At 37.6% G+C, this 24,160-nt stretch overlaps 1 protein-coding gene across 1 annotated transcript in view; it reads left to right on the forward strand.

Moving 5' to 3' along the window:
• The window catches only part of AGBL1 (AGBL carboxypeptidase 1), an 874,683-nt gene that overhangs the window by 612,668 nt on the left and 237,855 nt on the right, over window positions 1-24,160 (forward strand). Inside the window, exon 22 of the mRNA XM_068991508.1 lies at window positions 10,998-11,161. Coding sequence (XP_068847609.1) covers window positions 10,998-11,161 — 164 coding nt within the window. The remainder of the gene's footprint in view (window positions 1-10,997; window positions 11,162-24,160) is intronic.

The following is a 24,160-nucleotide window of genomic DNA, read 5'->3' on the forward strand; positions in this document are numbered from 1 at the left end:
GCGTTTCTCATGATGTACTCTGCATATAAGTTAAATAAGCAGGGTGACAATACACAGCCTCGACATACTCCTTTCCCAATTTGGGCCCAGTATGTTCTTCCATGTCCAGTTTTAACATTTGCTTCCTGACCTGCATACAGATTTCCCAGGAGGAAGATAAGGTGGTCTGATATTCCCGTCTCTTGAAGAGTTTTTCACAGTATGTCTTGATCCACACAGTCAAAGGCTTTGGTGTAATCAATAAAGCAGAAGTAGATTTTTTTTTTTCTGAAATTCTATTTCTTTTTTGATAATCCAACAAATGCTGGCAATTTGATCTCTGGTTCTCTGCCTTTCCTGAATTCAGCTTGAACATCTCAAAGTTCTCAGTTCACGTACTGTTGAAGCTTGACTTTGAGAATTTTGAGCATTGCTTTGCTAGCGTGTGAGATGAGTGCAATTGTGCAGTAGTTTGAGCATTCTTTGGCATTGCCTTTCTTTGGGATTGGAACGAAAACTGACCTTTTCCAGTCCTGTGGCCCCTGCTAAATTTTCCAAAGTGGCTGGCATATTGGGTGCAGCACTTTCACAGCATCATCTTTTAGGACTTTAAATAGCATAGCTGGAATTCCATCACTTCCATTAGCTTTGTTTGCAGTGATGCTTCCTAAGCCCCACTTGACTTCACACTCCAGGATGTCTGACTCTAGGTAAGTGATCACACCATCATGGTTATCTGGGTCATTAAGATCTGTTTTGTATAGTTCTTCTGTGTATTCTTGCCACCTCTTCTTAATATCTTCTACTTCTGTTAGTTCCATACCATTTCAATCCTTTATTTTGTCCATCTTCACATGAAATGTTCCCTTGGTATCTCTAATTTTCTTGAAGAGATCTCTAGTCTTTCCCATTATATTGTTTTCCTCTATTTCTTTGCATTGATCACTGAGGGAAGCTTTCTTATCTCTCCTTGTTCTTCTTTGAAACTGAATTCAAATGGGTTCAGTTTGGTTCAGTTCAGTCGCTCAGTCGTGTCTGACTTTTTGCGACCCCATGGACTGCAGCGCGCCAGACCTCCCTGTCCATCACCAACTCCCGGAGTTTGCACAAACTCGTGTCCATTGAGTTGATGATGCCATCAAACCATCTCATCCTCTGTCGTCCCTTCTTCTCCCACCTTCAATATTTCCCAACATTAGGGTCTTTTCAAGTTAGTCAGCTCTTCGCATCAGGTGGCCAAAGTATTGGAGTTCAGCTTCAGTCCTTCCAATGAACACCCAGGACTGATCTCCTATAGGATGGACTGGTAGGATCTCCTTGCAGTCCAAGGGACTCTCAAGATTCTTCTGCGATACCACAGTTCAAAAGCATCAAGTCTTTGGCACTCAAGTTGGGTATATCTTTCCTTTTCTCCTTTGCCTTTCACTTCCCTTCTTTTCACAGCTATTTGTAAGGCCTCCTCAGGCAACCATTTTGCCTTTTTCCATTTCTTCTTTTGGGGGATGGCCTTGATCAATGCCTCCTGTACAGTGTCACGAGCCTCCATCCATAGTTCTTCAGGAACTCCATCAGAGCTAATCCCTTGAATCTATTTGTCACTTCCACTGTATCATAAGGGATTTGATTCAGGTCATACCTGAATGGTCTAGTAACTTTCCCTACTTTCTTCATTTTAAGTCTGAATTTGGCAATAAGGAGTTCATGATCTGAGCCACAGTTAGCTCCTGGTCTTTCCTGACTGTATAGAGCTTTTCCATTTTTGGCTGCAAAGAATATAGTCCATCTGATTTCACTACTCACTATGTGGTGATGTCCATGTGTAGAGTCTTCTCTTGTGTTGTTGGATTGGGGTTTTTGCTATGACTGGTGTGTTCTCTTGGCTAAACTCTGCTAGCTTTTGCCCTGCTTCATTCTGTACTCCAGGCCAAATCTGCCTGTTACTCCAGGTATGTCTTGACTTCCTACTTTTGCATTCCAGTCCCCTGTGATGAAAAATACATACTTTTTGGTTGTTAGTTTTAGAATGTCTTGTAAGTCTTCATAGAACCATTCAACTTCAGCTTCTTTAACAATACTGGTTGGGGCATAGCCTTGGATTACTGTGATATTGAATGGTTTGCCTTGAAAACGAACAGAGACCATTCTGTCATTTTTGAGACTGCACCCAAGTACTGCATTTCGGACTCTTTTGTTGACTATGAGGGCGTTTTACAATTTTCCTGTTGGACTTTTTTAACTTTTGATCACCTTCACCCATGTTGCCCACCTTCCACTCTTTACCTTTAGTGATCACCAGTCTGTTTTTTTTTTTTTGTAGATTCCACATGTAAGTGAGATCATACAGTGTTTGCCTTTTCTTAACGTATTTCACCTAATGTAATGCCCTCAATGTCTGTACATGTTGCTGCAAATGGCAAGATTTCCTTCTATTTTATTGAGACTAATATTCTGATGGATCCATATCTATATGTCTGTATCCTATTTTCTTCATCAAGTTATTGACTGATGGATTCTTAGGTTCATTCCATGTATTGGTTATTGTAAACAATACAGTTATAATAATATTTTAAAAGAAATTCTGAAATTTTTGAGTTCTGATTATTTGTATGGCCACGCTGGGGGGCATGTAGGATCTCAGTTCCCTGATCAGTGATCAGAACTGCACCCCCTGCACTGGGACCACGGAGTCCTAACCACTGGACCTTCACAGAAGTCCCTGCAATTTTCCTTATCAATATGTGGTCTGTATTTAACTCTTTCTCTTCCTTAAGTTATCTTCCTGCAAGGCCCTCACATGTAAACAACATTTTTCAAGACACAGTATTTTCCCCTCAGTTCTATATATCATTGCCTTACTATTTTTTGTGTCTATTGGTGTGAGCAAATTTTACCATTTAATTTTTAATTATTTATAAGGATCCGCATACTTTTTTGGTTTCTTTTAATTAATTACAGCACCTATATTTGGTGAACTTGTTTGATCTGCAGACTCAGTTTTTTGTTTTTTTAATGTAAGGAAGTTCTTTCTTCTTTCTCCTCATCCTTTTTTTCTCTTTTTCTTTTTCTTGACTTGTGTTATGACTTCCATACTATCTAGTCTCGAAATACAAGATCACTTTTCCTGAATCTGTTCCATGATTCTTGTTTACATATTTAACTCATCAGGTTTATCCAGCTTTCCCTTGAGATGCTGGAAAATTTCTCAAGGTTATCTTATACAAAATTAATTTCATTTTCTGCGTTGAATAGTGTGTTAAATTTTTCCATGTGGATTGTAATGTAGAAATGCCATTTTCCATCTCAGTCGTGCAATTTCTTCTGACCTCGTATTCTCCCATCATTCCTTTTTGCTATCCTTGCACCAAGGTAGTGATATCTCTTGATTATTTCCAAGATATAAATAAGAAATCTCCCATATTTTTTTCTCATTTTGGGAAGTAATCGTATTTTTAAAAATGAAGCTTGTGTAGTGTCTTTTGAGTGCCACTGTTTTTAATTGTAGTATCTTTACACACGGCAGCATGAAGCATGTAACATCTTCCCTCTTTGCTTATAAGAGGATGTTTAATGAAGTCTAGTTTTATTAAAAAATAAAGATAGGTTTCGCCAGACATTGTTGTTGGTCTTTGGGGGCAGATATTAATCCCTATTCACTTATGACTTGGGTTTTGGACACAGAGAGAGGCCCATACAAGATCTGAGGACTGATTGAAGACTTAACCACACAAAGTTAGGTCCTCCAAAAACGACAACTGCAGTCAGTAAGCTAGTGAAACCACAATCTGTGAAAAGCAAGAAAGTAGGTTTGCCTGAATGTCTTTTGGCCATGGCTTTGGGTAGAGCAGGAAAAAAATGGAAACGTTTTTATTCATAATTTCTCAACACAAACCCTCCTTTAAGCAGATCTGGGAGCATAATTCAGTTGTACAGTAAAGCCCAAAAGGCTTCAAGCCAAAACTTCAGCCTATACTGGTCCTTTATTGGCTGTTCGCAAGTGCCTGGGGGAGACAAGCATAAGATCTTTCTGGAGGCAAGAACATGAAAAATAAACCCACAAAGACTTTCTTTGAATTAAATCATATGCAAATTTAGAATTCTTAGAAAATCATAAAATGAGCAAACAAGCCTATGTTATTGACATTAAACAGAAAAATCAAACCAATAAATGATTCACACAAAGACTATATTTAGGACTAATCAGGTAGAGCATATAAATAACTGTGTTTATAGTGTTTCAGAGACAGGTTTTGAGATGAGTATGTTAGAAAAATGATTCAATAAAGCTGGAGAGAGAATTATGAAAATGGAGTATTTGTATAAAATATTCAGAATCACAGAGATAGAAAGAAATAAAAAAAAATATGAAAGTAGAGTTAAGAGTTTTGGAGGAGATAGGGAATGGGGGAATAAATTATTTTAAGAAATAATGGGTGACATTTTTCTAGAACTAATGAAAGGCACCAATCTTTACTGTCACTGAATTACACATAAAAGAAATAAATCTTGATGTACTTCAGAATATTAAAGAAAGGAGATCTTACAATTTCTAAATGTAATTACACTAGTTTATTGACATGCTATGTATAGTTTTTGTTTTTTTCTGGCTGCACCAGGTCTTCACTGTTACATGTGGGCTTTCTCTAGCTGCAGCAAACAGGCGCTACTTTCTAGTTGCGGTGCATGGGCTTATCATTGCAGTGGCTTCGCTTGTTGTGGAAAAGAGGCTCTAGGGTGCACGTGCGTCAGTAGTTTCAGCTCTGGGGCTCAGTAGTTGTGGTGCATGGGCTAAGCTGCTTAGTGACATGTGGGAGCCTCAGGGAGCAGGGATCTAATGAGCACACCCTGTATTGGAAGGCAGATTCTTAATGATTGGATCATCAGGGAAGTCCTACATAGCTTTTAAAACATTTTTCTAGGGAGTGATAATTTTTAAAAGTGTTTTGTACATGGATGTTTTATTGATATTACCCCTCTCTATGTGTTTGTGTATTGTAGGCAAATCATATCAATAGTGTCTGAAAGTGTATGTGAGGGGTTTTCATTTCTAAATCTTCACCAGAAATCACATCATTATGTGCTTTGTATTTTGCTTTTCACACTTATCATTGAATCATAAACATTATTGCTTACTGTCAAATTGTTATAATTATTATTTCAGTGACTTCATTATATCTCATAAAATCTATTCCACTATAATTTCATTAGTCATTTTTCCTTATTAGATATTTAGACTTTTCTCTCAAAAAATTTTAATTATTATGAATAACTTTGACATGATACACACTTTGTGCATATGGCTTCACTTTTATTAGAATTGGTTCCTTAGGAAAAATTCCCAGAAGTAATATTATCATATCAAATAGTCATTATATTTTGATATGTGCCAGCTTTTATCATAAGAGTCAGCACTAAATATTTTCAATTTGAGTGTGTTTATCTACTAATTTGCAGGGTGTAAGAAGTATTTTTAAGTAATAAAATAGAATATTTCCCCATATTTGATTTTTAATTGGTTTTTCTCTGGGCTCACCAGTATCTTGATAAGTATCTTGCTTAAAGTATTCATGCTTTATAAACTTCTCTTCTGTGGATTCTATATTTGTCTTACCAATATATAATTTTCTGCAATAACACAAATATTAAAATAAAAAATTAAATTTTAGACTTTAAAGTTATTTTAAAACTTAATTTAAAATATTAAAATAAGTAATTTTCTACAGTAATACAAATATTCTTCCCATGCTGATATTGAAAAATTATATGAGGGTGAGGCTACTAGCCAATTTGGGGATTGAATATAGTTATGAATTTCACTTATTTTGGGGTAGATTGTCAAGAAAATTTAAAAATATATGTATATGTAAAGAACTGTCCAGTGAGTTTTGCTTACCAATGTGTTGAAAAAAGAAGGACCTATACTTTCTAGCAGCATTGCTATATGGATATTGGTGTGTCATTGCTGGACTCTCCCAATCATGTTTCTAGCACTCTCTTGTCTTACATATCTTTATTAAACAGGATGAGCAATCTGAACTATTTAGTTCCCAGACAATTATAAAGCTAATGTTTGCTTTGTTACATAATTCTGACCAATAAAGTGTAAGCAAGAATATGCTGTCATTTCCCCCTCCCCTACCACTTTCTCTTTCTTCTTCCTTGAATGGTGATGTGCTGGCTGCCGCTACTGCAGCCACCTTGCAGTCATGATGAGAAAATCAGAAGAATGGCAGATATAATGACCCTGATTTTGCTAAGCAACTGAAATAAGGCCAGAAACTTAATACCCACCAAAACTTATGATATGCAAAAACTAAAGTTCCATTTATGATTAAGTCACTTTAGTCAGACTTTTGGTCATTGCTGAAAAACAGATCCTAATTAATTGAACTAAGCTTAGGGAGAGGAAAATTGGTTCTCTGTTTTACTAAGATACACTTTTAAACTAACCCAAAGCCAGAATTATCTGTAAAACTACTGCTGTGAGTACACAGTAACTGACCAATATAGATAAGAGAATGTTTAAATTTTGTTTATCCGTTTCCCCAAATGTATCCAGGGAGTAAATGCACCTCCTGGAGCAAAAATAAAATAAAAAAATTTAAAAATTGCTCATGGCATTTAACAACAGAACAGAATTTAAAGGCATTCCTATATCTGCTATCCGGAGAAATACTGTTCCACTCAGCAAATACAGCAGTCTCCAAGGGATGCACACCCATGCCTCTGCATAGCCATACATTTATAGCCATCATTTACCCATTTATAATATATGGAGGATATACCATATGCTGAACTGTGTGTTCCATGCCAGGGATATAAAAAACATATATGGCTTAGTCCTTGCCTCTGAGATTTTCACTCCAGGCTGAATGTAGGATGGAAGAAGAGGCCATTTGGATAAACAAATGTTCTTCATACTGTTTGAGAGTAAAAAGCATAGGTTACTAAAGTGAGATTCATAGTAGAGAGAGAAATGGAACAGGTGTTCCTCAAGGCCCCACAGTCAATAAATGCTGTAAGTTACTTTATTTGATGTCTTCTTGTCTAGTCATTTTATTTTACTAACCATTAACTGAAATAAGTGAACTGATATCTATTCTGAGACTCTTTTTTGTATTATAAAGATGCTGTTCTTTTTTTTTTTTTTTTAGAGGTTGGAAAGAATGGTGAGTATCCTGGAAACATATACAATACCATGTGTAAAATAGATAGCCAATGGGAATTTGCTGTATGACTCAGGGAACTCAAACTAGGGCTCTGTAAAAACCCAGAGGGGTTTAAAGGGCTGAGAGATGGGAGGAAGGTTCAAGAGGGAGGGGATATATCTATACCTATGGCTGATTCATACTGATGTATGGCAGAAACCAACACAATATTATAAAGCAATTATCCTCCAATTAAAAATAAATTAATCTAAAAAGTAAGGTGATATGGTAGTAAAAAAAAATGCTTTTGACTTGTTGTGCAGAATTTGACTTGTATGTAGAAATTTCCTCTCATCTGCCAATATTGTGCCTGCTATGAGATTTATTTCCCCCAGGACTCTTCTTTCCTCTGACCTGTTATATGTTGGACTGGATGCTGGGCTAACACACGTGGATCAGTTATGCTGCCTATCCCTAGAGCCTGGATTCTTGTTCATAGCCTCCTTGTTTATTCCCCTTTGCCACCAGCAAGGCAGGAGGGTGGAGGAGGACAGTCTGACCTCCACGTCACTGTTCCTGACCCAGCCAGCCGTGGTAGAACGAAGCAGAGCAGTCAGGAGAACGGGAGGAGGAAAAGCGTTGGACCGCAGAGCTGCCGTAGCTGGAAAGGGACTGAGCTCTTTTCTCTTTCTGTGAAAAGGGATCTTCTCGACTGACCTAAGGGAAATCACTTGTTAAACTTCTGTCTTTCCCCTCCCGCTGCTGTTGTTTATGGAGGAGCAGACTTTCCTTACTCTGAAGTAATGTCTCCTTTCTTTAGGTAAGCAGGTGTCCAAACATGCAGCGAGCCACATCTTTAAACAGCTGAAATAAAGCTGAGGACTTTACACATTTCTTTATTATTTAACCTGGAAATTCTTTCATGGAGTAGTTTCCTAACTTGGAACTTCATTTTTCCTTGGGACACTTAGGCCAATCTTTTAAAATTTTTACTATCACATCCCTGTCTTCTAGATTACTATTCTTTGGATGGAAAATCTATTTTTTTTAAAAATATAATATTCAATTATTGATTTTTTTTCATGTAAGTGAAATGTGTTTTATAAACATGAAGACCTCAGAACTACATTGAATTCCGTTGTATTAAGTATCTTTATAGGAAGAAGAAAAGAAAAATTGAGATAAAATTGATCGATATTGTGGGGACTTTGAAACATTCTTTATCACGGTACATCTAAGTGTGTGGAGGGAGGAATTATAATCTCTTTTATGGATGAGAAAATCAAGGTGAATAAAGTTCACAATTCTAAGATAATGCATTCATAAAATAAATTAGAATTCAAATCCAATTTTTTAATCTAACTTCAAAAAGCATGCACTTTGTACTAATATAAAGTAGTGATTACTCATCTAGTAATACAGAGTTCCTCCTAGTCTACATAGAGCACTTTGTTGAGTATTCTTGCCTGGCAAATCCCATGCACAGAAGAGCTCCGCATGTGGGCTACATACAGTCCATAGGGTTGCAAAGAGTCAGACATGACTGAAGTAACAGACACACACACACACACCCCTCGTAGGGCTTTTTAAAAAATGTATATATATAATTGCTTTACAATGTTGTGTTAGTTTCTGCTGTACAACAAAGTGAATCAGCTTTTTGTTGCTGCTGTTTAGTCACCAAGTTGTGTCCAACTCTTTGAGACCCCATGAACTGTGCCGGGCTTCCCTGTCCTTCTCTGTCTCCCACAGTTTGCTCAAACTCATGTCCATCGAGTCAGTGATGCCATCCAACCATCTCATCCTCTGTCATCCCTTTCTCCTCCTGCCCTCAATCTTTCCCAGCATCAGGATCTTTTCCAATGAGTTGGCTCTTACATCAGGTGGCTAAAGTATTGTAACTTCAGCTTCAGCATCTTTCTTTCCAATGAATATTCAGAGTTGACTTTCTTTAGAATTGACTGATTTGATCTCCTTGAAGTCTCTCTCAAGAGTCTTCTCCAACACCACCATTTGAAAGCATCAATTCTTTGGCACTAAGCCTTCATTATTGTCCAAGTTGCACATCCATTCATACTGGAAAAACCATAGCTTTGATGACTCAGACCTCTGTTGGAAAAGTGACATATGTGCTTTTTAATATGCTGTCTAGGGTTGTCATAGCTTTTCTTCTATGGAGCAAGCGTCTTTTAATTTTGTGACTGCAGTCACTGTCTGAAGTCATTTTGTGGCCCAAGAAAGTAAAATCTGTCACTGTTTTCACTTTTTCCCTTTCTATTTGCCTTGAAGTGGTGGGACTGGTTGCCATGATCTTAGGTTTCTGAATGCTGAGTTTTAAGCCAGCTTTTGACTCTTCTATTTCACCTTCGTCAAGAGGCTTTTTATTTCATTTTTGCTTTCTGCCATTTGAGTGGTATTATCCACATATCTGAGGTTGTTGACATTTCTCCTGGCAATCTTGATTCCAGCTTGTGATTCATTCAGCCTGGCATTTTGCATGATGTACTCTGCATAGAAGTTAAATAAGCAGGATGGTAATACAGAGACTTGATGTACCCTTTCCCCAATTTTGAACCAGTCCATTGTTCCATGCCTGGTTCTAACCGTTGCTTCTTGACCTGCATACAGGTTTCTTAGGAGGCCAGGAAGGTGGTCTTGTATCCCCATCTCTTTCAGAATTTTCCACAGTTTGTTGTGATCCAAAGGTTTCTGTGTAGTCAATCACACAGAAGTAGATGATTTTTCTGGAATTCCCTTGTTTTCTCTATGATTCAAAGAATGTTGGCAATTTGATCTCTGGTTCCTCTGCCTTTTCTAAACTCAGTTTGTGCATCTGAAAGTTCTCGGTTCACACACTGCTGAAACCTAGACTGGAGGATTTTGAACACTGCATTGCTAGCATGTGAACTGAAGGCAACCGTACAGTCATTTGAGCATTCTTTGGCATTGCCCTTTCTTTGCGATTGGAATGAAAACTGACCTTTTCCAGTTCAGTTATATGTATACATATATCCTGTCCCTCTTGGACCCCCCTCAACCATCTCACCTATCTAGCTCATCACATGTACACTACCATGTTTAAAACAGATAACTAGCAGGAACCTGCTATAAAGCATGGAAGCTCAGCTCAGTACCCTATGATGAACTCATAGGACTTTGGTAAAGATTCACTGAGTCAATGCATCTAAAAGAGCTCAGAACAGAATGACTCATGGTCAACATTCAAGTTGCTTGCTAATTGTTAATAATATCATAGAGTATATGTCATGGCTCTGCTTTCATGTGTTATCTTAGTACAGCTGAATATGTGGTTCATTTGGTGCATGGTTTTTATTTATTTTTGAGTTTTAGTGTTTTTACATGAAAGATCTCCTTCATTCTCCATTGGTTGGTAAATTTATGGGAGAGAAAGGATATCTCATTCTTTTTCTACAAGAAACTCTTTTAATTTATTATTGCTTTCTTTTATATTTTGGCATAAGCAGACTTTTAGTCTCTCTTAGTAAGACTGTTTACAAACTTTTGTTTCAGCTGTGAAATCCTTTTGTAAAATATAGATAGAACCATTGATGCTTTATCAGAAGTCGGTGTGGGGGGGTGGCTCCTGGATCTTCAAGCACCCTCCTGCCTTTCAGTACCCCTAACCACTCATTATTGTCTTGGGGGTTCTCCCCTAAGGTTGATGTTATGCAGGATGAGAACCACTGATCCACAAGGCACATGAGAAAACTCCTTGGGCAGTGGCTGACAAATACTGTTAATTCATCATTTCTGTGATAGACCTACATCCAGGAATCCTTCCCCCTAATCACAGATTGTCCTCACTGCATTTCTGCTCTGTTCTCACTGTTGACTGCTCTCTTTAACTGGCAGGGTCTACAGTTTGGTACCGGTGAGCTGGAGGAGATGGGAGCCATGTTCTGCTTGGGGCTCCTCGTCTTGGAACTCAAATCTGGAAGCTGCAGCCATCAACTCCTGACCCGTGCAGCAGCTCTGCTGAATGCTGAGGAAGAGTCTCTGGACTTCTACCTGCAGAGGTAAGTTGCTCACAGTTTGAAGCTTTGTGTATCCATTGGAGAATATCTCAGAAGTGAAAGTCACATGGACCTATGGCTGTTTGATAAAGAAAAAAACATGGAGAAACTGCCAAATGAAGGTAAGACAGTAGAGTTCTATTGGAGCCAGACTCGGGACATCCTGAGTTCTTGATGAAGACAGGGAGGAGGATGCTTACTTGTACATAAATGCACATAGAAAGCTACGTATATTTATAAATATGTATTTTTATAAAATTTTGCTTATGACAAAGAAGATGCAGCTTAGCAACACACATACACACTTACTTATGCATGGTTTGACAGTTATATGTTTATATGTGTACAGGTACCATTTTGGAGTCATTAGTCAGCTCAGAAAAGGCAATCTTATCATTAATATCTGCACACCTGGGAGACAAGAAATGATTTAATCTTCCCATTCTTAAATAGCAACGTTCTGTCTCAGAATACATGATGCTGATGAATACACTGGCCCAAGAACCTGACTCACAGCTATGGCAGGGAAAGGTTGGGTCTCTGAGAATTGTGAGGATTGTTAATGAATCAGGAGATGGATAACTGTTATCTGCATGAGCCCCTTTGATGCCCTGCACTGTAGGGAAATTGGATTTAGGTGGAAGAAAGAGAGATGTAATGGCCAAGAGAGAGAAAAGAGTATCAGCAAACATCAGAGGATGGAGGGAATAAGTCATTGCCCACATTTTAAGCAAAGGGAGGGAGAGGGGAATTGAGCCATTGGGGAAGGAAGTGGCTACCAATAGTTGAGGAAGCATCCTCACATCCAAAGGCAGAGAGAAAACAGTTTATATTAAGGTCTCTTATTTCCAGCTCATTTTCATGAATTTTCATCCTGCCACTGTTAGGCAGCCATTGCAGTGTGACTGCTCACCAAATGGCCAGTCAAGCCTAGAAAGATCTAATAGCTTAAATTCATAATGCTTCAGAAGGCACTGGTTTTCTGTGAGATTTAATTACCTAAGTGCAGTAATTAACTTGCTTATCACATGATGCTATAGATCATAGACTCTTGAGACTTAAGTAAATCCAGACCTCTTCCCTCCCCAGAGACACTGCACTGACTTCGTTTTGACATCACAACCGCTTCTGTCTGCCCCTGCTCCTTCCACGCCCCTCAGCGCCCAAAGGCTTGGTGTGTTTGGCATTGTGGTGGTATTTTAGCTTCTTTCTCTGACAGCGAGTGCTTCCATCTGCCAGGATGTATATTTCAACGTGTCTTTTCGTCTTCGCCTTTGCTGAGCTATCTTGGGTGCAGACATGCCTGCGTTTTCTTTCTTTCTTTCCATCTTGGCCGCTCCCCCCACCCACCTCCCGTCTCCTCTACTGTTCACTGAGGAAAGACTGAGCGGACCTGGCATTGCTTGCTTTCCCTGAATTGATTGTGCCCGTCTGTTTGATCCAATGCAGTGAGGATTAGTTGCCTGTAAACTGGAACAAGAAGAAATCTATCAGAGAAATGCCTTTTCTAATTCAAGTATAAAAAATTTGGTGTCAGGCTCCACATGCAGTGGTTTCTCTATGGGTGATCATAAGAGCAGAGCATTACCTTACCTCCATGCCATCCCTTATAACTAACTAGTCATGCCACACAACAAACTAGTAACTTTCCAGTTGCAACCTATCCAAGGATACTGAAGGTTGAAGTCTGACCCTTCTTGGGCTGGGGCAACTTCTTACAGGGCACGATACCCACACATAGTATGTGATTCAGCTGTGTGTTTTGAAAAGATTTCAATTAAATTTGAGAGGCATGGAATCTGGTGGAGAGCAACAGAATGAAAGCTGCCTATTTCACCCTAACATTTGTATCATATGTCTAATCATGGAGATGGTTGATCAAAGCAAATCATGGTTCCTACCCAGAGGACCTGAAAACTACTTGGTTGAGAGCGAAATCACCATGAGAATGTCTTGACCCAGAAAATATCCCTTCCAGTAAGTGTGTATTCATTAAGGGATGGCAGAGGAGACATAATACAAATGATACTTGTTGGTTTGAAACCAGCAGCAAGCTGTTTGAGTACCTTTGATTCGTTTCCGATGAATAGAACTAAATCATGACATTTAATAATCAGCAGAGTGAATCCTAGGAATTGTGTTAGTAACAGGGCTCTTATTATCATACAAAAGGGTGTAACTGTTTGTAATATATGCTTTAAACAGGAGACTTCTGCTGCCCTCTTCCCACCCCCTGGCCCATTCCTGCCTTTTTTCCTTGGGTGTGTTACCCTTATTTGATATAATAGGATTATATATTTCAGAAAGATTCTTCTTGCACAGAAGGAAATGCTAGAAAAAAAAAAGGCAATCATTTACCTGAAAAGTTGCCTTAAAAATATGTGAGCATGTGTTATTTTGAGGGTCCTTTAGACAAGGCCCAGGAGTGATCTACTGGGAAGATAAAGCCTGGCTGTATGCTGGTGGGCATCGTGTTTTTTGGCAATAGGTTTCATGCCTCATTTACCACAGAAATAATTAGAATGTAGTCAACATTCACAGAACAACTCACCATTTTTCATGAGCGGATAAAGGGCAGAAAGGTGGATGTTTGCCCAGTGACTGAAGCTGAAAATGAAGTACATGCACGCTTTGTTTTTGGTTTTTCTTCTTTAGCTCTCTTCCCAGTTGCTCATTCAAGAGAGGTCTGCAGACTCGTTAAGGCACCTTGGAACTTCTTGCCTTTCTTCATTCTGTCTCGTTCCTCTCAGGTTCATCCCTGGAAATTATCGTGTGTGCACTGCAGGAATGCTAAGCTGTTTCTTCCGGAGGGACCGTTTATCCATTGTGACAGGTCTTTTGCAAAATCATTTAATAGTTTTGCGGAGTCAGCCACTGTTCATCTCGATTTGTATCCCTCCATTGCCTCTCACTCTTCAGTTCAGCTACCCTCTCTCCATTTGTTCTTCTGTTAATAACGACAGAATGTGCAGTCTCCAAGCTGAACCTTAGCAATGGCTTAATATCTCACTTATTCTCTGAAACTACAGTCCTGTTGCATTAACCAGGGCACCCCTTAGCATCTATATAAACTCATTTAATCTTCTCTTTAATTTGATGAAACAACACAGAAAAAATAAAAATCTTTCATAGACTTTAAAAACCCTAACTATACTTTTAAAAATACTTATAGATACTTGATTTAAAACAAATGCAGTTTTGTTTTTCTGAATATTTAAGAAAATATAATTTGGAAATCAAACAACAAAAATACAACCCTACTTCTGTCTTCAATCACCCATTATCCAACTACCTCTAGACAATCATTGTCAACATTTTGGTGAAATTTGCTATTGCTTAGTCACTTCAGTCGTGTGTGACTCTGTGCGACCCCATAGACGGCAGCCGACCAGGTTCCTCCGTCCCTGGGATTCTCCAGGCAAGAACACTGGAGTGGGTTGCCATTTCCTTCTCCAATGCATGAAAGTGAAAAGTGAAAGGGAAGTCGCTCAGTCATGTCCGACTTAGCGACCGCATGGACTGCAGCCTTCCAGGCTTCTCCATCCATGGGATTTTCCAGGCAAGAGTACTGGAGTGGGTTGCCATATTAGATGACTTTTTTTTACATGTGAATAAACTGATCAAAAAACGCACTCAACAACAATGTATAAGACTTCCTTTCCTTGCAACTTTATAAACACTTCTTAAAAAAAAAATTACATTTATTTATCTATTTGCCATGCCTTGCAGCATGCAGGATCTTAGTTCCCTGACCAGGGATTGAACTTACTCCCTGAGGATTCTTAGCCAATGGACCACCAGAGAAGTCCCTAGGTATTACATTTTAGAGAAACTTTAATTCACAACAAGATTGAGAGGAAGGTACAGAGATTTCCCATAGGCACCCTACCCCTTGACAGCTATAGCCTTCCCTGTTATCAACATCCCCCACTACAGTGGTAAATGTTTGACAACCAATGAGCTAACATCGACACATCATTACTACCCAAAGTCCAGAGTTTACATTAGGGTTCACACATTATGTTACACATCTAATGCATTTGGACAAATGTAAAATGACCTGTATCCATCATTATATATCATACAGAGTAGTCACACTGCCCTAAAACAGCCTCTGTGCTCCTTCTACTCATCACTTCCTCTTCACCAACCTCTGTCAACCACTGACCTTTTGATTGTCTCCATAATTTTGCTTTTTCCAAAATATCCTATAGTTGGAATCATACAGTATTTAGCCTTCGCAGATTGTCTGTTTATCTCTTAGAAACACATATATTTAAGTTTCTTCCATGTCTTTTCATAGCATTATAGCTCATTTCTATTTTTAGCACTTGATAACACTCCATTGTCTGGATGTACAATATTAACAGTTTATTTATCCATCCACTACTGAAGGACATCTTGGTTTCCTCCAGGTGTGGGCAATTATGAATAAACCTGCTGTAAACATCTGTGTGCAGGATTTTGTATGGAAATGTGTTCAACTACTTTGAGTAAATACCGAGAGTGTGATTGCTGGATTGTATGGTAAGAGTATGTTTAGTTTTGTAAGAAACTACCAAAGATCTTGCCAAGTGGCTGCATTATCTTACGTTCCCACTGGCCGTGAAAGAGAGCTGTCGTTGCTTTGCGTCCTTGTCAGTATTTGGTATCGTCAGTGTTCTATATTTTGGCTATTCTAATAGGTGTATAGTGGTATCTCATTGTTGTTTTAACTTGCATTTCCCAGTTGACATAGAATGTGGAGCATCTTTTCATATGCTCTATTTTCCATCTGTATATCTTATTTAGTGAAGTGTCTTTTAAGGTTGTTGACCCATTTTTAACACATTGTTTTCTTATTTTGAATTTGAAGAATTCTTTGTATATTTTGGATAATGGTCTTTTTCAAATATTTCCTCGCAGTCTGTAGCTTGTCTTTTCATGCTTTTCACATCATCTATCACAGAGCAGAAATCTTTAATTTTAATGAAGTCCTCCTTAACAATTCTTTCTTTCAGGGATTATGCCTTTGGTGTTGTATCTAAAAAAAATGATTGCCAAAACCTAGGTCATCTGTGTTTTCTCCTACCTCATCTTCTAAATATAGTGATTGTTTTTGCATTAAAATCTTTGTAATTTATAGGTGAAAATTGGGTTCTATTTTAATCTATAGTTCGGTCTTTTTAAATATGAATTACATGCTTCTATTTCATTAGTTTCTTTTTAAAAATGAATTTCCAAATAATATATTGTATTCTTTATTCTTTTAATAAACATTTAAAAAATTATTTTTAAATTTAATTTCAATTTCTGTGTTAAAGGTATTCAACCTCTGTTCATCATGGATACTTTAAATATTTTCCCATTAACCTTTCACATTTTTTACATAATTTATTTATGAATTGTTACCGGCCAAAACTGAAAGCACTGGAATTTTAACTTAAGGTGCATTAAAATTATAGTCTTTTTCATCTATTGACTATTTACCCATATTATTTTTTAAAAATCTGACATTTTATCCCACTTCTTCAGGTCTTTGATTTTCTTTTTTTTTCTTTCAGATTTTATTTAATTAATTAATTTATTTTTTTTACTTTACAATATTATATTGGTTTTGCCATAGTCTTTGATTTTCAGCAAAACATTGTAGGGGTTCTTTCTGTACATCTTTTTCATATACTTACCTGATAATTATCACCAGCTTTTAATGTTCTTGTTATACTAAAAACTGTCTTTTTTCATCATAGATTGGTAAACAGTGGGTCTTAGTTACACGTGAAGATTCTTACTTATTGATGTGTTTATTAGTAATTTCACTACACTCTGTAGTTATACCTAAATGTATTTCCCTAGATTTTTCTTTTTTTCTAGATAAAGCATAGCATTTCTTATAAATGTTAACAATTAGCTTTGTTTACTTGTTTTAAAAAAATACTTCATTTTATTTATTTATTTTAAGGATTTTTTTTTTTTATGTGGACCATGTTTTTAAAGTCTTTATTGAGTGTGTTACAATATTGCTTCTGTTACAATATTGTTTTTTTGGCCATGAAACATGTGAAATCCTAGTTCCTAGACCAGGGATTGAACCCACACCTCATGCATTGAAAGGTCAAGTCTTGACTACTAGATCACCATAGAAGTCTCTGCTTGCTTTTTACTTTTATCTATAAACTTACTCGGTTTTGAGAATGTAGTATAAAGACGATGATGATTCTATAGTCAAATTCACTGTGAACCTCATTTGAAAATGAGAATAACTCTAAGAGTTAAGTAAGGTGTTGATGGTTGGTATTAATGTTCAATGTCTTCTTTTTTAATTATTACTTTTCCTTAGCATATTAATTTAAAATATCAAGATTGGATGATGAATTTTTTGGTGTATCTAGAAAAATGACTGAATTAATAGTCTTAAATTATGTTAATAGATTTTATAATATTCACCCATTCTTAAAAATCAAAGGAAAATATATTTGGCTGAAGACCTAAAATATTATTTTATCCTAGATATTGCTGTTATTTACTGTGAGTAGAGGAATTTTTTTTTCCCTTTGTTTGGGAATAAAGTATGTACTTTGTTTTGTTCAATCATTAGAAACAGTTTGCATTCCTAGGATATTATCTGGAATATATATGTGTTGAACATACACATATTGCCAATCCAACCATCTGTGTCTCATTTATTTTAAACAAAAGCATTATTTTTCCACTTCTTAATTTCTCACATAAGATGTATCTGTGGCATTTGGCTTGTCTTATAGTCATAGTCAGATCATTTTAAAATTCAGTTTTTTAAGTTATTTGTTAATCTCTGTCCATTCTGTGCAGTCACATCCTCCTTCTTATTTTTATATTGATTCATCTCACTTATTTGCTAGAGAACAACTATTTTTTTTGTACAGTAAATCAATGGATACTTTTGATATATTAGTATACATCTGAATATTTTCCTATTTACTTTACATCACAGTTCCACTTTACATACCAAGAGATTTCATTAAAGCAGTATAGGCTTGGTTCAATTTACTCTGATATTTAAGCAGTAGTAATCAGCCTAATTTTTCTTTCTTTGTATGGATCTTATGTATTTCTGCCTTACTAGTTTTTCCTTGTTCGTTAACACAAATATCCTTTCTCTACTGCATCAAAATATTTCTTTACTTTTTAATTTTTAGGTTTAGGTCCTTTTGATTCATCTTGGATTTGAATACTCTGTCCTTTACTGACAAGTCTTTCAGTTATAAGATAGCAGTGTTTCCATTATGTCTTCATTTCCTTTTACTAAGGGTGTTTGATATCTGTTTTCTGAACACATGGGTCTGTCATCTCCTTTCCTCTTATCATTTCTACCTTGTAACTATTTTTTTCATATTTTAACAATTTTTTATTTTATAATAGTGTGGTTGATTAGCAACATTGTGTTTCTATAAGGATGATACAATGAGCTAATTTACAGAGCAGAAACAGACTCACAGGACTCAGAGAACAAATTGATGGTTACCAGCGGGGAAGGATGGGGGGAGGAGAGGGATAGATTGGGAGTCTGGGATTGACATGTACACACAGCTATATTTAAAATAGATAGCCAACAAGCGTCTACTGTATATCAAGGGGCCGTTGCTCAATATTCTATAATATCTTATAGCTTTTAATGCCAGGTTCTGGAAGTGCTTCTAAGGTTTGCCCTCACAGATTCTCTTTTCTGCTGCATGGACTCTCCTCTGTTGATGTGTTTTATTTTCAGCCACATTGCATTTAGGTTTCATTGCACCTATTTCTTTATCTTTGCCAGTTTTTTCTTTTATTCATGCTTACAATATGGAGAGTTTTCTTTCCATTTGAATCTGTTATCTTTTTATTTAATGTTTCTTGGATGTCATCTTCCGTGAATTTTCCTGAAACCTGAATAGGGGCTACCTAATGCTAGTGTCTATTCATTATAGACATTATATTATTCAATGAATAGCTGTGGCTATTCATTTCCCAAGGAGCACCATTGCTCTGTGGGTTCTTATACATTGCAGAGCATATCACCCACTGGGTTGTTATGTCCTCCTCTTTCAACTTTTATTTCATTATTTTTGTTTATTCATCTTTAAATCGTGAGAGCTCTATTATCTTAAAATTACTCAATAGCCCAGGGTTCAAATGTTCTTTAAAACAATTTTAGTCTAGCTGCACGCAGGCAGCTTCTCCTGTTTCAGTGTGAAGTAGCTTGATTTGTTCGGAGAAGGCAATGGCACCCCACTCCAGTACTCTGGCCTGGAAAATCCCATGGACAGAGGAGCCTGGTGGGCTGCAGTCCATGGGGTCGCGAAGAGTCAGACATGACTGAGCGACTTCACTTTCACTTTTCACTTTCATGCATTGGAGAAGGACATGGCAACCCACTCCAGTGTTCTTGCCTGGAGAATCCCAGGGATGGGGAAGCCTGGTGGGCTGCCGTCTATGGGGTCACACAGAGTCAGACATGACTGAGTGACTTAGCAGCAGCAGCTTGATTTGTTGCTGCTCAGTCGCTAAGTCATGGCCAATTCTTAGCGACTCCATGGACTGCAGTGTGCCAGGCTTCCCTGTCCTTCTGGAGTTTGCTTGGATTCATGTCCATTGAATCAGTGATGCTATATAACTGTATTATCCTCTGCACCCCCTTCTTCTTTTGCCTTCAATCTTTCCCAGCATCAGGGTCTTTTCCAGTGAGTCAACTCTTCACATCAGGTGGCCAAAGTATTGGAGCTTCAGCTTCAGCATCAGTCCTTCCAATGAATATTCAGGGTTTATTTCCTTTAGGATTGACTAGTTTGATCTTGCTGTCCAAGGGACTCTCAAGAGTCTTCTTGATATAGGTGATGATTTTTCTTCAATAGTATGTCATATTTTTGGCTTTGACCTGAAAATGTAGATTTGGGGTGATTTCATTGCAGAAGTTAAGGAGAAAGGAAATGTTATATCTGTATCTCCAGAGGCTCTCTGATTCCCTCAAGATGGTTGGTTAATATTTACTAAATAAATACGTGAGCTAATTGATATTTAATATTCTTAACAAACTTCTGTTCAAAATGTGTTTATATTTTAGAATCCTAAGGAGGGAAACTAATAGCAGTCATGATGATGATGGCGACAGTGATGACAGCAAATATTCATGTCAGTGACATGAAATCTCCTTAGTAATTTACTTGGTTCCAAATAGCAAAAGGAGTACGTCAAGGCTGTATATTGTCACCCTGCTTATTTAACTTATGTGCAGAGTACATCATGAGAAACACTGGGCTGGATGAAGCACAAGATGGAATCCAGATTGCCAGGAGAAATATCAATAACCTCAGATATGCAGATAACACCACCCTTATGGCAGAAAGTGAAGAAGAACTAAAGAGCTTCCTGATGAAAGTGACAGAGGAGAGTGAAAAAGTTGGCTTAAAACTCAATATTCAGAAAATGAAGATCATGGCATCTGGTCTCATCGCTTCATGGCAAATAGATGGGGAAACAGTGGAAATAGTGACAGACTTTATTTTCTTGGGCTCTCAAATTACTGCAGATGGTGACTGCAGCCTTGAAATTAAATGATGCTTGCTCCTTGGAAGGAAAGTTATGACCAACCTAGACAGCATACTAAAAAACAAAGACATCAATTTGCCAACAAAGGTTCATCTAGTCAAAGCTATGGTTTTTCCAGTAGTCATGTATGGATGTGAGAGTTGGACTATAAAGAACGCTGAGTGGTGAAGAATTGATGCTTTTGAACTGTGGTGTTGGAGAAGACTCTTGAGAGTCCTTTGAACAGCAAGGAGATCTAGCCAGTCCATCCTAAAGGAAATCAGTCCTAAATATTCATTGGAAATACTGATGCTAAAGCTGAAACTCCAATACTTTGGCCACCTGATGCAAAGAGCTGATTCATTGGAAAAGACCCTGATGATGGGAAAGATTGACGGCAGGAGGAGAAGGGGACAACAGAGGATGAGATGGTTGAAAGGCATCACAGACTCAGTGGACATGAGTTTGAGTAGGCTCCAGGAGGTGGTGATGGACCAGGAGGCCTGGTATGCTGCTGTCCATGGGGTTGCAAACAGTCAAATACAACTGAGCGACTGAACTGAGTACTTGTATAATCTCATTTAAGCCTCTCAATAGCTCTATGCACTAAATGTTATTATCTTCATATTACGGATGAGTATACATTGTGATTCAGAAAATATATGTGGCTTGCCTAAATGAGTGTTGATAAGTCGTAGAGCTGAGATTTCAATCTATACCATTTTGCTAAAGAATCAGTATTCTTTAATGACTATGATGCACAACCTCTTAGTAGGTAATAAGGACAACAATAACAATAACTAACGCATGTTAAGCATTTACTCTTTGTATGTCCAGGGTATGTGTTTTGTATACATACTTCACTTCTTGCTTTATCTTTTAAACCAGGAGTCAACAGACTTTTTCTGCAAAGGGATAGATGGAAAATATTTTAGTCTTAGTGGTCCATATGGTCTCTTTTGCAACTACTTAGCTCTGCTGTTGCAATGTGGAAGTAGCCGTAGCCAATATGGAAATACATGGGCATGGGTAGATTTCAATACAATTTTATTTACAAAAATAAACAACGGACTGGATTTGTCCCAGTGAGCCACAGTTTGCCAACTGTCCTGTTTTGAACAATTCTTTGAGGCTCCTACTATTATTATATCCCATACACAGATGGGGAAACTGGAGGTTAGAGAAGCCATATAACTTATCTCTCATCTGATTATAAGAATCAGATAGGAGCTGAACAAGCACAGGAGTTGAATCAGGCAGTGTGACTCTGTATCCTTAATGCTTGTGTGTACTCAGTCACTCAGTCACGTCCGACTCTTTGCAACGCCATGGATTGTAGCCCGCCAAGCTTCTCCATCCATGGGATTCTCCAGGCAAGAATACAGGAGTGGGTTGCCATTTCCTCCTCCCCAGGGGATCTTCCTGACCCAGGAATCGAAGCCGGGTCTCCTGCGTCTCCTGCATTGGCGGGCAGATTCTTGACCACTAGTGCCAGCTGGGAAGCCCTAGTGTCTCTGATGCTTAGTGATGTCACCACTAAACCATGTGGGGTTTTTGATGAAGAATGAATGACACCATTTCTACTCTCATAAATTCTAAAGCAAATAAGAAATAGAACCCAGAAGCTAGATACAGTGTATGAAAATTACCTGATTTATTACTGGTAATAAAGAATTAGAGAGCATGGCCCCACCAGAATTGAACTTCCTTGTCTAGCCATAGGAGCGGGGCTGGCCTTGCTAACCTCATCACATAGAGGAGCAATGAAGCATATTGAGCTCAGGGAGAGAATGACTATGTGGGTCACCAGCAGCTCATGCTAGTTCAGTACTCATCAACTTTATGGCCCTCTTCCTCTCTTAGGCAGGTACCAGTGAGGGCTGGAAGTGGAGTGCCAATGTCTAGGGGCCAAAATGGGATATACAGTATTGGGGAGAAAGGTTCCCCTCAAAGGTGCATGGGAACTCAATGCTTCTGATTGTAAATTACTCTCTGTTTCCATCAATTCCCGTTGTTGCTACATAGCAATTGTAATGGTATTTATTTTTCTTATTGTTGCTCATCCTAATTTTATTGAAAATAAAAAATAATAGCCCATAATATTTGATATCTGAGAATAGTCTTAGCTTCATTCCATAATTGCAGGCAAACAAATATCCAATGACTACAAGGAGGAATGTTGGAATGGAAGTCAGTCTGGGAATTTTTTGAGACTATGAGTTACCACATATTGCTTTAAAACATTAAATGGTTCTCTAACTAGTCAAGGAAAATGAATTATTTAGCCAGGAAGAAGTATCCATCTTAGCAGGAAACAATAACAAAACTCCCCAGCTTCATTAGTAGTTAAAGAAACGCTAATTCAAATATTTTTGGTATGATTCTATGCTGAGTCTTCTACAATAAACAAAAAAATGAAGACTCAGTGTTGGTGCATCTCTGAAGAAAGAGCTTTAATAATATCATACAGCTATCTGTAAATTGGTTTACTTTCCTCTGGAGAAGAATTTGGCAACTTTCAAGAAGGTCCTTAAAAACCTCTCATTTAATCTTGTTTCCAGCCTGACTATCCCTCAAGAAATAAACTTATCAGAAAACAGTATTTACTACATAGATATTTATAGCAGTGAGACTTATATTCCCAAATAAATTTAATCCAAATTTCTAGCAGTGAAAAGAAAAGAAAAAGAACATAGTTGATTATTTTCTAGAATACCGCAAAACCATGAGGATCCTGAGTGTGTCAGTGCAAATGTAAGATGATAATCAGAACAAACTTTCCTTAGAACCTTACCATGAACTCGATGCTATACTAAGCATTTTATTAGTAGTATTTTATTTTATCATATAAATAATTTGTGTGATAGATCCTGTTATTAATGGCTCCTTTTACAAAGACATTGTTCTACTGAGGTTGAGATGTCCGCCAAATGTCAGGAATCTTGGAAAAGAGCCACTAGCTTTTTGAATTCAGTTCTGTTTCATGACAAGGCTCAAGTTCTTACCCTTCATGATATTCAGAGTTTCAAATAATAAATGGAAAAAGGAAAAATTCATTAACACTCTACACATGCTGATTGCGTCTTCAGCAACATACAGAACCACTGAGAGAGCTGAGGGCCATTAAATACATAACCTAAAACTAATTTAATCTTACTGGTTTCTTTTTCTCTCTATTCTCTAAAAGCACGTGTTAGATGGATGTAAGTCTGAGTGTGTTTATGTGTAAGTTTTAAAACCTTAATGTCCTGGGCTTATTTTGACCCAGAAATACCCCTTGATTGTTTGAACACCACTTAGGGAAGATGACTATATATCATCATGGGTGGATTGTATGTCACCATGGATTAAATGCTTAGCCACTCCTGCAGAGAAGAATTCAGAAAAGAAAGCTGGTAGTGATTGCAGACAGAGAGGAGTTAAAGTGAATTTTCTGCACAGTGCAGTCGTTATTTGCAAAACATTACCACCTCATAACAG

The sequence above is a fragment of the Capricornis sumatraensis genome, chromosome 19 (genome assembly GCF_032405125.1).
Source record: "Capricornis sumatraensis isolate serow.1 chromosome 19, serow.2, whole genome shotgun sequence".
Lineage (NCBI taxonomy): Eukaryota > Metazoa > Chordata > Mammalia > Artiodactyla > Bovidae > Capricornis > Capricornis sumatraensis.